Source organism: Bombus terrestris, chromosome 10 (assembly GCF_910591885.1).
Source record: "Bombus terrestris chromosome 10, iyBomTerr1.2, whole genome shotgun sequence".
NCBI classification, from domain to species: Eukaryota; Metazoa; Arthropoda; class Insecta; order Hymenoptera; family Apidae; genus Bombus; species Bombus terrestris.
This window is the reverse complement of record NC_063278.1, coordinates 14,235,005-14,247,950: the sequence shown is the minus strand read 5'-3', so window position 1 is coordinate 14,247,950 and position 12,946 is coordinate 14,235,005. Positions and strand designations below refer to the sequence as shown.

The following is a 12,946-nucleotide window of genomic DNA, read 5'->3' as shown; positions in this document are numbered from 1 at the left end:
GATAAAATCCGTAATCACTTAGTTGCCAACGCAATATTAATTATTAGGTCGTCCGAAAAATTTCTTTCGTTTTATAAGGAAATAATGGATGCACAACATTTTCCGTTTTATATTATTTTATCGAATTACGTATGATCTATTTTGTTCTATCAAAATAAAGATTACAACGTTCGACAGATTAAAACGTAAAAGACGTATCTGTAAAAGAAAGACACTTTTCGGACAACCTAATATTTTTAAGCGTATGACACATTGAAAAATCACAGTAGTCTAAGTGAAAATTTTGAAAATTTGAATTCAACCACGTACTTCAACTTCGAAAAGTATCGTCCTTTTAGCTTCACAATTAATTCAGTTGTAAGCTTATTCTCTGCCACGATGCTTTCTCATGACTTGAAAAAGTGCAGTAAATTTCATACGTTCAACCCCTTGGCCTACAACAAAGAGTAAGACTCGCGGTAAGAAATTTGGGTGAAAAACAATAAGCACGAGCCTGACTCGTGGTACTTCGTTCGGACCAAACGTAAACAACACGAGTCGAACTTGTGGTTCAGTTGTTCCCGATGTTTTTTTACTTTAGTTGCGTGTAACTCTTTGTTACGTTCACACGTTTAGATTATAATTTCCTAAAAGAATTAAACAACCCTTATACCTGTCGTGTCAGCAAAAAGAGAACCTAATATCGATGATAATAGTGAAAAGTGTATTATTATCGCGGACAGTGATTCGGTAGATGCTTCTGATAACGATAGTGATGATAGCGATATTGTGTTTCCTATTGTGTTTCATCGTTTCAAGAAATATCACACAATTGAAGATTGCTAATTTTCTACGAGTTTTCTCAAAACATTATTAATTTAAGCTAAGTATTAATTTACAAATTGTTACTGATACATTATCCACTTTCAATTAATAAATCATTTTTCTTCACTAATGAATCGATCATAATTACTTGCAAGGCATCTTAAAAGTATTAGTTGTGTGCAAACATGTTTATTGTTTCAAAATTCCTTTCTTTGCGACGAAATAGACATGTCATAAGACACACACATTTTGCGCAAGTTCGAGCACACGGCTAAACAGCTAAATGGCTCAACGCGTGACCTTCTTGTTTATTGTGACCCGAGCAATCGGCAATTAGACTATGTCAATTCACTAATTACTACGTAAGATTGAATGGACGAGTACTAGAAAGCTTACAATGCGTTACAAACTCAATTAAATTGTTGGCATGTTCTTTGATTAAATTATTATATACAAGAGTTCGTTATTGTTTATATTTATTATTGCGTACGATAGTTTTGAGGGAGAATGTTCTTACAAAATGTAAGAAACGAGCTGACTCACGCCACTACGATTCTCGCTCTTCCATGTGTTAAACAATTAACGGTAAAAAACGAACGTAATTTTAATCTCAACGTAACGTTTCCAATGTTTCAAATTTTCCTCTTTTTTACTTACGCTCATCGGATTTCTCCTAAGTCCTAAGTCCTAAGTCGTGAAATAATCGAAATGACGCTAAAAGTATTCAGAAAAATTCAAGTAATTCTGCTAAATAAATTTCCTGTATTCTTTTATGAAGATCCATTCGACTATTTTCTACTGGACGACGAAACAGGCGAACTTAGAACCGCAAAGCCGCTGAACAGGGAAGCGTTGAAGGATTCAACTGGCGTACTGACGCTGGAGGTAAGGGCACGTGAATTGATCGACGGTATGCCAGGTAATGACAATCTGACAGTGTCAACGGCCGAAGCAACGGTAACCATCAAGGATGTGAACGACGAGCCGCCTACTTTTAATCGTCGCGAGTACAACATCGAGATTCCGGAGAACGTGCCGAATGGCACGCCACTGCCACATTTGGACATGACTGTCAAGGATCCTGACGTCGTGAGTATCATACATTAGAACAACATCGTGAGTTACTTAAATACAGTCATTATCGATCAACTTCTGGAATTAGGAAATAGAGAAAAGAAGAAACGAACGTTACTTTCTTTTTATTTACTTTGGAATTTAGCATTTCTTCTGCTCTTTTCTCTCAGGAAAAATAAACTTACGCAATTAAATAGAATTTGATTTCTTAACACTTTGACTGACACGCCGAAATCATATGTTTCGCCGAGGACGCCACGGGAGTATTTTTATTATTCAAAGCACATAATGGCAAAATAATAATAAATTAATTTAAGACAACATTCTTTTCCAATGGACCGTTTATCTTAGTGGTGGTCACGGGTGACCACCGTGGCACCTTGGTAACAGTTGATAGCGACATATCATAACAAGGCTTCGTTTATTTCAACAAACCATTCAAACGTCCAAACAAGCAAAACGTCCAGAATATATTGTTGAAACGTGTAGAAGATATTAGTAAACAGTATTGTGATTATTTTTATGATTTCGACGAAACATTCGGCTGAAATGGTAGAGGTCCGCAAGGAAAATTATGTTTGTGATAAACCAATGGTAGTGGCAGATTACAACAGAGGAAAATGTGCTGTAGATTTATCAGATCAAATGATAGCATATTCTACATCACATAGAAGAACCCTCAAGTGATATATAAAATTAGCTTTAGAGTTATTGTTAAATACATCAATTTCAAACACAATGATACTCTATAAACAAGCAACAAAAATAAAAATCAAGGTATCAGATTTTAGAATGGTACTCGCAATGTACCTTACACAGTGCCATTCACCAGAACCGTCAAATATACTTATTCGATAAAGATTGCGACATGAAATGCAGAAGAAAGAAGGGCAAGTGTACCTGATACAAAAATTTTGCAGAGCATACTATAAAAAAAAATGTTAAACAGTTAAAATCAAAAATTGCTAAGAATCAAACCAAAAAGATGACCACTTATTGTCCAGATTGTATCGATGAGCCACATTTATGTTTAAAGTGCTTTAACACAATGCACCGTTAGATGCAAGATTTGTTCTCATTTTTTTTTATTGATGTTCTAATAAAAATGTTTAATTGTTCGATGGGGCACTTTTTATTTTAAAGTATCTTCTATTTATCGGTTATATTCAAAATGCCCTAACTATCAATTCTCACTCAATTTTTACAATTGTAAGAAGTTCAAGCTGTCCGGTCATCAATGACCACCATGGCGTTGCAGGAGAAACCGTGGTCTGTCGTATGTGACCAACGTGGCAGTCAAAGTGTTAATTAATTAAGAATCGAACATTAGTCATATATGCGAGTAACGAACAACGCATTTCAGAGTTAAAATAAATTCTTCGCTTTAAATTGAACAATTTTGATCTTTTTATTGGAGTTAGATTGAGGTTGGACTGCTATGTTCTACGTAGCAATGAGAATACTGTAGTATAGAGTTTGAGTGCAATTGCCCTTTCTAAATAGTTACTAATTATAACTGGATTATAACTGGAAGATAATGTCAGAACGTCACCTCTTCCACAAAGGAAAACGGAAGATAAGCGCCAATAAACATCAGTTAATAGTTTCTTGACTTTTATCTATTTAAATGGCGTGTATTTAAATAAATGGACCATTGAGTTTTCTTTAGAACCAAGGGCTGGCACATGCAAGCTCTTCTTCTACGGATGCACCTTTTTCTTTCATGAATCTCGACTACATTATTACGTAAGTTTTCTTTTCCTGCTGAAAAGTTTGCTCTTGGCACGTACAGTGTTTTCTACGAACGCTCTGCAATTCCATAAAGAAGTATTTCCTTTTAATTTGAATTTGCACAGTAGCAACGTTACGTTACAAACCTTATAAAATTACTTCTTTACAGGGCCTGAACTCGGTATTTTCCCTACGTCTGGACGACATTACTGATGGTGCTTTCACCATCGAGCCGACTATGGCGACTGGAAGCACATCTGTGAACATCCGCGTGGCAAATGGCTCGCTAGATTATGAAAATCCTAACCAGCGTAAATTCATCATTCTGGTAATCCGGCCGCTTCTATGCTAGCGAATCCTATTATTCTTGTCAATCAGTTAACACGATTCGAAAGTGAAATCATTGTAAATGTTCAGGTCGTTGCGGAAGAGGTTCACACGAATCCGAAACTTTCCTCCACTGCAACCGTAACTGTCTCTATCACGGACGCGAACGATAATTCGCCTACTTTCAGCAACCCTACTTACACAGCCGTGGTGCTGGAAACCGCGCCTCCAGGCACAACGGTTTTAACGATTACTGCTAAAGATCGCGATAGCGGACGGTGAGAAAAGTCGTAATTCTTCTTAGAATCATTTTTTCATTCGACGCAACAGAAATTTGATAAACGAGTTATGCTCTAGATTCGGTACAGCTGGAATAGCTTATCAGTTGCTCGGTCAAGGCGCGCAGCATTTCTCTGTCGATCGGAAAACTGGAGTTATCACGGTAGCTCAGTGTCCAACTCCTGGAGTATCACCCTGTTTAGACTACGAAGAACAAACAGAGTATTTTCTAACGTACAAGGTACGCCGTGTCAAAATTATTACATCCACTTGCCATTATACGTTTCGCCATTATATCACAGCCAGAAACATGTACTTATTTTATTACTATCGTTTAATTTGACAAACATAAGGAGCCACGTATTGAATGCAGCTCTGTTTATATAGAAGCAAATAACAATATGTTCAGTTTGACTGAGTCAATATTGTGAGATTAAATATATACATTTATCTATTCTATCAAATATTGACCAATCTTAACTGCAGACTCCTCGTCTTCAAACATTTTGCTAGCAGCGTATAGAACTTGCTCGTGATTTAACATACGCGTTACTAGAAATCTCTATCTGCGGAAGATTCGTGATAACTTGCTTTTGTATAGATATAAATAAACTGTAATATGTAATTATTTCGTCGGCTTTCACCTTCGCTGTTTTTTAGGCCACCGATAACGATGGGCAGGGACAGACGACCAGCGTTTCGTTGCGCATCAGTTTATCGGATGCCAATGACAGTCCACCACGATTTTTGCAAGACAAGTATCGTGCGGTTATAGACGAAGGAGCTGAGAAATTCGAGCCCGACTTGAAAGTGCAAGCCCGAGATAAGGACAAGACGTCGAAGATCACGTATGCGATCGTGGGCGGCGATGAGTTAGGACTCTTCGCCATAGATCCAGACACTGGTGAAATTACGATAAAAAATAAAGGGCCAGTGGATTTAACGAATTCAACGCACGATTGGATTGCGCTCGTTATACAAGCGAACGACGGGATTTATGTCGATTCCGCCACCGTTAACATTACTATTCGCGATGTCAATAACAACGCACCCGTCTTTACGCAAGAACTTTACACTGCCAGCATACCCGAAATATCGCCGATTGGTACGTTAGCCTTTAACGATGGTTTACAAGAGGCTATTATCGTATGCGATTGGATCTTCTAATTTCATACATTTCAGGGACCGTTGTGGAGGAAGTTACAGCGACCGATGCTGACACGGGAATAAATGCGGAACTCGTTTACAGAATACAGAAGGGAGCTTTCGATGACTTTACTATGAATGAAACGACAGGCGTTGTAACAGTGTTTAGGAAGTTGGATTACGACAATAAAAATACATACCATGTAGAAGTAATAGCATTCGATAAAGGTATATGAAAATGGTTTTATTTAGATAAAATCTGTCATGTCACTGTTTTATGTTCTTTAGTTTATACATTTTACTTATAACTAGACTGCAGATTCTTATGCATATCTGGGAATTTTAAAACGAAATGAATGAGTAAAATACACGTAATATATAAAAATGTACGTATAAAATATTCAAATGCGATATTTGCTATAATATTTGGCGGATGAAACAAATCTCTGCCAAGTTCCTGCTAGTTGTCCGTTTAATTATCTTCATAAAAATATGAATTTGCATAAATATCCGCGAGTCTAACGTTTATCATACGACCGCGTCATAACGTTTAGTGTACGTTTCATCGTGATCTTTTTCTTATTAGGAACGCCTAGCTTAACCGGAACAACGACGTTGATGATAAACGTTGAAAATAGCAACGATAAAGCGCCCTATTTCACGCCAGAAACCCAAAGAGCCGAAGTTACGGAAGACACGCCCATTGGCACCGTCTTCACGACGTTAAAAGCTACAGATCCAGACAGTGCCAACTTGGAAGCATTGAACTTCGCCATTTCAGAGCCAATTACGGCGATCGATAGAAATGGTCAACAGGTCAACGACAGTAAATCGTTCAAGGTATAATCTGATGTTTTGTCTGATAATCATATAAGATGATCATACAAAATTAGTCAATAAGATTGTAAAACAACTTGTATATTAATCGGTATATCCGCAGGACTTTTTCGCTGTTGATCGAGCAACCGGTCAAGTTTCCGTCGTTAGACCATTGGACCGTGATATCGCAGCTACTGTGAGCATCACTGTCGTTGTCAGTGATACAACGGCACCCACATTACAACAAGGCAGAGGTATTACGTGCTAAGGAAATATAGTATCGTAAAGTTCATAGGATAGTACTGTCCGGATATATAGCCACGAGTTACGACAAATGATAATTTACTACTGCTATTGCGTTACCGAAACAAGAAAAATATAACTTTCTAGGTTTTTTGTTTTATTATTACAAGATGTTTTAGTCGTGTTGAGGTTCTTACGGTCAAAATGATACTTGTCTGTAATTATTTAATGGATCTTCTTGTTTATAATTAGGCACCTTAGTAGTCACGATCATTGACGTGAATCACATGGCGCCGGAATTCTTGAAACCATGGACGAGAGAAAATCCACGATATTTGATAGAAATGCAAGAAGAACAGCCAACTGGTGCTGTTGTGGGAGCATTTACAGCGGTAGACGCAGATAGTAATATAGCAGGATACGGAATTATACCACCAAGTCCCTATTTCAATATAGACAACGTCACAGGTTCGTTATAATCGCGTTACAACTAAGTGGAAAATATGGGAAGTACAATAAACGTTACGCATATTGCAGGAATTGTACGAACCAGCCAAGTTATTGATTACGAAGAAACGAAGCAACTGGAGTTCACAGTGGTTGCGTATGATTCTGGAGTACCGCAGTTATCCACAACAGCCAAAGTAATCGTCACTGTAATAAATGTTAATGATCAAGATCCTAAATTCGAGAAGGAATTGTATAATGCGTCTGTGAAAGAAAACTCGCCACCAGGCACACATGTTACTACCGTGAAAGCGACAGATGGAGATGAAGGTCCGTTTGGAGAAATTAGTTATAGTCTTATAGGTGATCACGCTGCTGACTTTAATATCGGTAAGTGAAATCTTTTCATTCAAAATTAATCGAACCAATATTTTATGGACAAACATCTATTTATATAAATTACAGGCCACGAAACGGGAGAAATTACTGTTGGTGGCGCAACCGTTCTCGATAGAGAAATGACGCCAAATATCACCATAACAGTAATGGCTAGCGATGGTGCTCATATAAATTCACGTCGAAGTACCACCGTTCCAGTACTTGTAAAACTTATCGACGTTAATGACAATCGACCAATATTTACACAACATAGTTATAGAGCTTCAGTTGCTGAAAATCTGCCAGTAAATCCACCTGCACCGATTTTACAAGTAATTATACCTTGTCTGTTTGAACTTACAGAATGATAAAGCTAAAAAACTGACATATTATATATTCATTGTAAGGTCATAGCTATGGATCATGATGAAGGGATCAACGGAGAAGTTTGGTATACCATAATTCATGGGAATGAAAACGAGTCATTTTCTTTAAATCGTGAAACAGGCATTCTATACCCCGGAGCAGCACTTCTTGGAAGAGCTGGCTCATACAGAATTGAAGTGGAGGCAAGAGATGGTGCGGGTAGTGGACCACATTCAGACAACTGTACCGTTGATATACGAGTAACATCAGTAAATCAACACAAACCTCAATTTGTTCTACCCGAATTAACGAACGCTACTGTTGAAGTACCCGAAGTTAGTGTAAAAATAGATTATCGATAAAGTATTCGTCATTTAGATGATTACACGAGTGTAATAACGAACAACATTTTTTTAGAATACTGGTGTATTAAATTACTTAATATTGACGGTAAAAGCAATCGATAGAGATCCTGGAGAAAACGGACGCGTAAGTTATCACTTAAAGGTTGGAAATCGAAATACTCAAGAAACAGAAGAATTTTCAATAGATCAAGAAACAGGTGAACTAAGATCGAAGATTATTCTTGATCGAGAAGTAAAAAGCAAATTTGAGGTAAATTCCATTCACGTATCCAAAAGCTTTTTACAACAATTGACTTCAAAAATAATAACGTTAACTTTAATATTATTTCAGCTTGTTCTGGTAGCTGCCGATCACGGTACCCCTACGGCATATGAAACATTACGACTGCTTACTGTACAATTAGTTGATACGAACGACAACACGCCACAATTTTACGATGAATATCATTTTTATATATCAGAAAATCGCCCGAAAGATTACTTTGTGGGAAAAGTAACTGCGGAAGATAAAGACGAAGGCAGACATGCAAAGGTTTACTATTACATAGAGGCTGGTAAATAATGTTCTACTAAGCAATTTGTGAAATTATGCTATTAGTAAATACAGGTACAAATTTATGTAAATGGGAATATTTTTCAGGAAACGAAAATTATGCGTTTTACATGGACAAATCTGATGGTAGCATATACGCAAATAAATCATTCGATCGTGAATCTCGAGACAAATATGTCTTATCGATACTGGCTTCCAATGATCCTGATATCTATATAAGCCCCGTAGATGCAGGACGTCCACTAATGCACAATACAGACCATGGACACGTAAATGTTACCATAACTATTTTAGACGAAAATGATAACTTACCGATATTCGAACGTAACGATTACTATGCGGGTGTTAATTCAATGGCAAATGTGAATGATTTTGTAACAAAAGTAACAGCGTCAGACTTAGATGTTGGAGATAACGGTACGCTGCATTACTACGTTGCCAGTGCAAACCTCTACAAATATGGATCAGAGAAACCTAGTGGTTCTATAGTTCCAAGTCCTTTCAATGTAACACAAGATGGTAAACTTGTCACAAGTGGTTATATGGCTGAGTACAACCAGGACAGGTTCATTGTTGAAGTTATAGCAAAAGAAACTGCTATTCCAGAAAGATATGCTATGACTAGAGTTCATGTAAGTTATTTTATACGTGAGTATTTGTACACTTTTAACTCCTTAATTACTTATCTTTTATGTTGACAAAGGTCTGGGTATTCGAAGCTTCACAATTAATTAGAGTTATTTTGTCAAAATCTCCCGAAGAAGTAAATCGTGAACGTGATGAAATTGTGTCAGAATTATCAAATGCAACTCAAAGCAGAGTTGTTGTTGATGAAATTCGATACCATGTAGATGCATCAGGTCATATTCGTAGAGAATGGTAAGAAAAGAATATTTGAAACTTTCTCTAAATTAATTTGTACTTTTTCAAGAACGTAACATTTGAATGCAACCTATAGGTGTGACATGTATTTACACGTAGTAGAACCAAAAACCCAAACTATTGCTCCCATTCCACAAGTACTTAAAGTTATTGATGCAAAATATGACTTCTTGAAAGATTATTATGCTGGTTTTGCCATTGAAAATGTTGTGGTAAGTATTTCTTGCATTTCAAACTATAAATAAGATATTAACATTGTGTTAACTAATATAATTTTTCAGCCTGCTTATGCAGGAGTACAAGAAGAACCATTCGATCCTGCGTTAGCGGCTTTAATAGCCTTACTGGTAGTTTTATTAGTTGGTGCAGTTACTGTAATAGTAGTTTGTTGTTGTTTACGACACTGGTAAATGTTAAACAAATATACATTTTCTCATTTTAATATGAAAAACATCAAATATATTATATTACATGATATTTTAGGGTAATCACTGTGCCAAATGATATAAGGAAGAAGGATGGTTTAATAAAGAAACAAATTATTGACGAGTTAAATACTACAGAAAATCCTTTGTGGATCGAACAGTGAGTAAAGATATATCTTTTGTTAAAGATACATTCATATAACATATTTATATAATAATAATTTTTTAGAAAACTCAAATTATACGAGGAACAAGAATTAACAATGCAAGTATTCAGTGAACCTGAAGGTGGCTTAGGTACAGAGAGACGAGGAAGTGGTGTAAGTGTTGGGATGGGTGATACATCTCAAGATAACACTTATGCTACTATTCAGCGACCACTGCCTACGAACAGGCACCGTCCAACAACACCAGATTATACAACGCTTCCAGGAAACCATAATGTATATCAAGAAAGCCATTATATTCTTTAACATTAGATAAACTATTATATATTCAAAAAGAAACAAATTTAATTATATTATACATTTTATTTTAGCTTTACGAATCAGCCATGGGTTTTCAAGGATCAACATTTCAGCCATCCTCGAATGTAATGCCTCAATTTACACTTGATCGTGATGGTCAACCCCAGTTTGTTTCAGGGCTAGTATAAATTAAGTTTTACGCCAATCCCTTTTTTAATCAGTAATATAACTTTATCACTATACGTTGTACCTCTCTAACCACGGCTCTAACTGTTGCACGCGCCTTTCCGAAATTACACTCGCATGCACACACCTTTTCGACAATAATCGGATAATATCGTTAGGTTTGTCTGCGAGTAGACGCGTGTACAAGGAGAGCACAAAAATTATCCCGAATTACACAGGAAAATCTACTCTGACTGTGCACCTTTTGCTATTTCAGTTCGAACTCTTCAGCAGTGAAGAATTCAAGATGAAGAGTAACGACGAACAACAGTCAATATTACTGGAATAAATATTTCCCTGTAGCTGGTGTGTGCATGTATATATGTGTGCGTTGCCAACCTATGGTCCTAACTAACTAATTGTTAGGTTCACTGTTAGAAAAATCAAAATTGCTAGAAAATAGATACTGTGAAATAGTTTAATGACCGAAGCTTGGCACGACAGATATATGTATATAAATGAATGTGTAGACTCCGTCCAGCGCAGTTTTCTGATTAATTCCTCACTAGTTTAGTATTTATATAACTTATGTACGTTTTACACGTAAAAACAAAAGGAAGGAACGTACTTATAGTGTCATTATCTTCTATATGAACAAATGAGTCACTTAATGTCATATCATGGCGTTAATACAACAAAATGTTCTAAATGTTAAAAAAAAAGAACAAGCTCATAATGTTAAAAGTATTTGTAATTAGAAAAACAATTCAGTCGAAATATCAACATATGTCATAAGTTCATGTACAACTATTAATTTGCAATATATGTTATATTTATTTAAGTTAGGTTTAAATGACTGATTTTTATCCGATTAATCTGTGATTTGATTACGCCCGCGTATATACGTGACGGTTATCCTACATTTGAGATTTTGTATAACTCATTGGCGATGGGCGGATATAGTCATATCATAGCTAGTTAAATGGAGACGTTCGCATCAAATTTCAATGTTATGTAACAACATAATCATCTCGCGCTATTTGCGAAGACCACATCGCTTTTCATCGCCTAAACCGTCCTCAACGAAACATATGTGCATTGGGGTCTATGGAATTTGTTGCGAACGGCTCTAATCGTACAGTATCATATACCCGAAAAACAATAACTTAACTATGATCATGTTATGTCTATAAACATTTAATGTAAAACTAATATCAGTATCACAATATTACTAGATGGTTATGAATATTCCAGTTAGTAAAAGTATCTGTTTATTGATTATAAATTTATTGTAACATATTTTATGTATAAGTCATGGATAAAAAAAAATATTCGTATGTCAACATTCATCACATCTCACATCATGTGGAAATAAATATTCAAATCTGTGTACATTTAACTCTTTTCAGTATCCATATGTTTTCCTTTATCCAAATTCTGTTTTTTTATCTCAATATTAGACTTATTATCTAATGATTTTGGTGCATAATTGAAAATTTGAACTACCGAATTAGGTTGTTCAATCCATAATTTATATCCTTTTTTTGTGGGATATCTTTTAACACTTAAGCATGTTAAACATGTCCACTTCACACTTTTTACCGGTTTTGACACTAATCGCACCCTTGCAGTTTCACCAGGTATAAGTGGTGATTGACAACATTTACAAATTGTCCTTTTAATATCTGATTCTCTTAAAAAGAAAAATTTTATATATATATAAATCTTACTTACATATTTTATAGAAGCTTATTTACGATTATAACTAGATAGATATATTATGGTCATTTAAATTTTTTAAACTCACATTCTTAAAACTGATTTTTTTGCACAACCAACCATTATATTTCCATAATATGATGCTGCTACTCTATTTTTCAATGCCATTAGGTAACTTGCCTATGAACAATTTCTTATTAATATTTTCACTTTAATTTATAGTATAAAAAGTTATTCAAGATTATTATTACCTGATACAAATAATTCATCCTTTCAAAAATATCTTTACCTTGGCATAGTTTTGTATTTGTATCTAATAATTATAAAATAGAAAATAAATATAATAGAAAAGTGTGTAAATATATATAACACTTAATATTACAAATATATTTGAAAATATATAATATATTATATTTTATACTAACCCATACTTTTTATAAAAATTAAAGTTACGTATCTTAAAACTTTGTTCGTAAAGAAATACTTTGAAGAAGAAAATGGTTTAGTAAAATAGGTTATGTTGTATTGTTTACGGTTACTTATGACTTACATCATTTAGATTGTCAAACATGTAATATATTATTAGACCTATACATCGTTACTAAAGCAAAATTATATTTAAAAGTTTCAAATAAAACTTTCAAGTATTATAAAATTAGATAAAGTTATTCACACAACTACACTGTCTATTAAAATAAACTATAAGTGAATTATGGTACTTTATTGCAAAATTGATATATATATATATATACATAC

General features: G+C 35.0%; 2 protein-coding genes across 4 annotated transcripts in view; one reads left to right on the top strand and one right to left on the bottom strand.

Moving 5' to 3' along the window:
- Nucleotides 1-11,863, top strand: part of LOC100651590 (cadherin-87A) — a 513,470-nt gene extending 501,607 nt beyond the window's left edge. For both annotated transcript variants that reach the window (XM_012319874.3, XM_012319875.3), the window contains 22 exons: nt 1,583-1,893; nt 3,779-3,937; nt 4,027-4,214; nt 4,294-4,456; nt 4,876-5,320; nt 5,398-5,589; nt 5,948-6,201; nt 6,302-6,434; nt 6,676-6,891; nt 6,961-7,260; nt 7,336-7,580; nt 7,656-7,949; nt 8,032-8,229; nt 8,311-8,533; nt 8,620-9,164; nt 9,236-9,411; nt 9,491-9,626; nt 9,696-9,820; nt 9,898-9,999; nt 10,069-10,282; nt 10,378-10,484; nt 10,749-11,863. In XM_012319874.3, the coding sequence (XP_012175264.1) occupies nt 1,583-1,893; nt 3,779-3,937; nt 4,027-4,214; nt 4,294-4,456; nt 4,876-5,320; nt 5,398-5,589; nt 5,948-6,201; nt 6,302-6,434; nt 6,676-6,891; nt 6,961-7,260; nt 7,336-7,580; nt 7,656-7,949; nt 8,032-8,229; nt 8,311-8,533; nt 8,620-9,164; nt 9,236-9,411; nt 9,491-9,626; nt 9,696-9,820; nt 9,898-9,999; nt 10,069-10,282; nt 10,378-10,484; nt 10,749-10,782 (4,760 nt within the window). In that variant the 3' untranslated portion in view covers nt 10,783-11,863. The remainder of the gene's footprint in view (nt 1-1,582; nt 1,894-3,778; nt 3,938-4,026; nt 4,215-4,293; nt 4,457-4,875; nt 5,321-5,397; nt 5,590-5,947; nt 6,202-6,301; nt 6,435-6,675; nt 6,892-6,960; nt 7,261-7,335; nt 7,581-7,655; nt 7,950-8,031; nt 8,230-8,310; nt 8,534-8,619; nt 9,165-9,235; nt 9,412-9,490; nt 9,627-9,695; nt 9,821-9,897; nt 10,000-10,068; nt 10,283-10,377; nt 10,485-10,748) is intronic.
- LOC100651708 (ribonuclease P protein subunit rpr2) lies at nt 11,720-12,904 on the bottom strand. 2 transcript variants are annotated; one of them, XM_003403215.3, is made up of 4 exons: nt 12,616-12,904; nt 12,442-12,503; nt 12,279-12,370; nt 11,720-12,164 (listed from the first exon to the last, which is right to left on the bottom strand). In XM_003403215.3, exons 1-4 carry the CDS (start codon nt 12,617-12,619, stop codon nt 11,867-11,869), a joined length of 456 nt encoding a protein of 151 aa, XP_003403263.1. In that variant the 5' UTR covers nt 12,620-12,904; the 3' UTR covers nt 11,720-11,866. The 2 variants fall into 2 exon arrangements, with proteins under 2 accessions (XP_003403263.1, XP_048265109.1); XM_048409152.1 differs by having other exon boundaries at nt 12,741-12,904.
- Nucleotides 12,905-12,946: the final 42 nt, after the last annotated feature.

What these genes read in the sequence shown, in the direction of transcription:
- LOC100651708 (XM_003403215.3), bottom strand. An exon ending in GGATGAATTATTTGTATCAG is followed by an intron (nt 12,371 to 12,441) that starts GTAATAATAATC and finishes AATTGTTCATAG; the next exon opens with GCAAGTTACCTAATGGCATT. An exon ending in AAAAAATCAGTTTTAAGAAT is followed by an intron (nt 12,165 to 12,278) that starts GTGAGTTTAAAA and finishes TTTCTTTTTAAG; the next exon opens with AGAATCAGATATTAAAAGGA.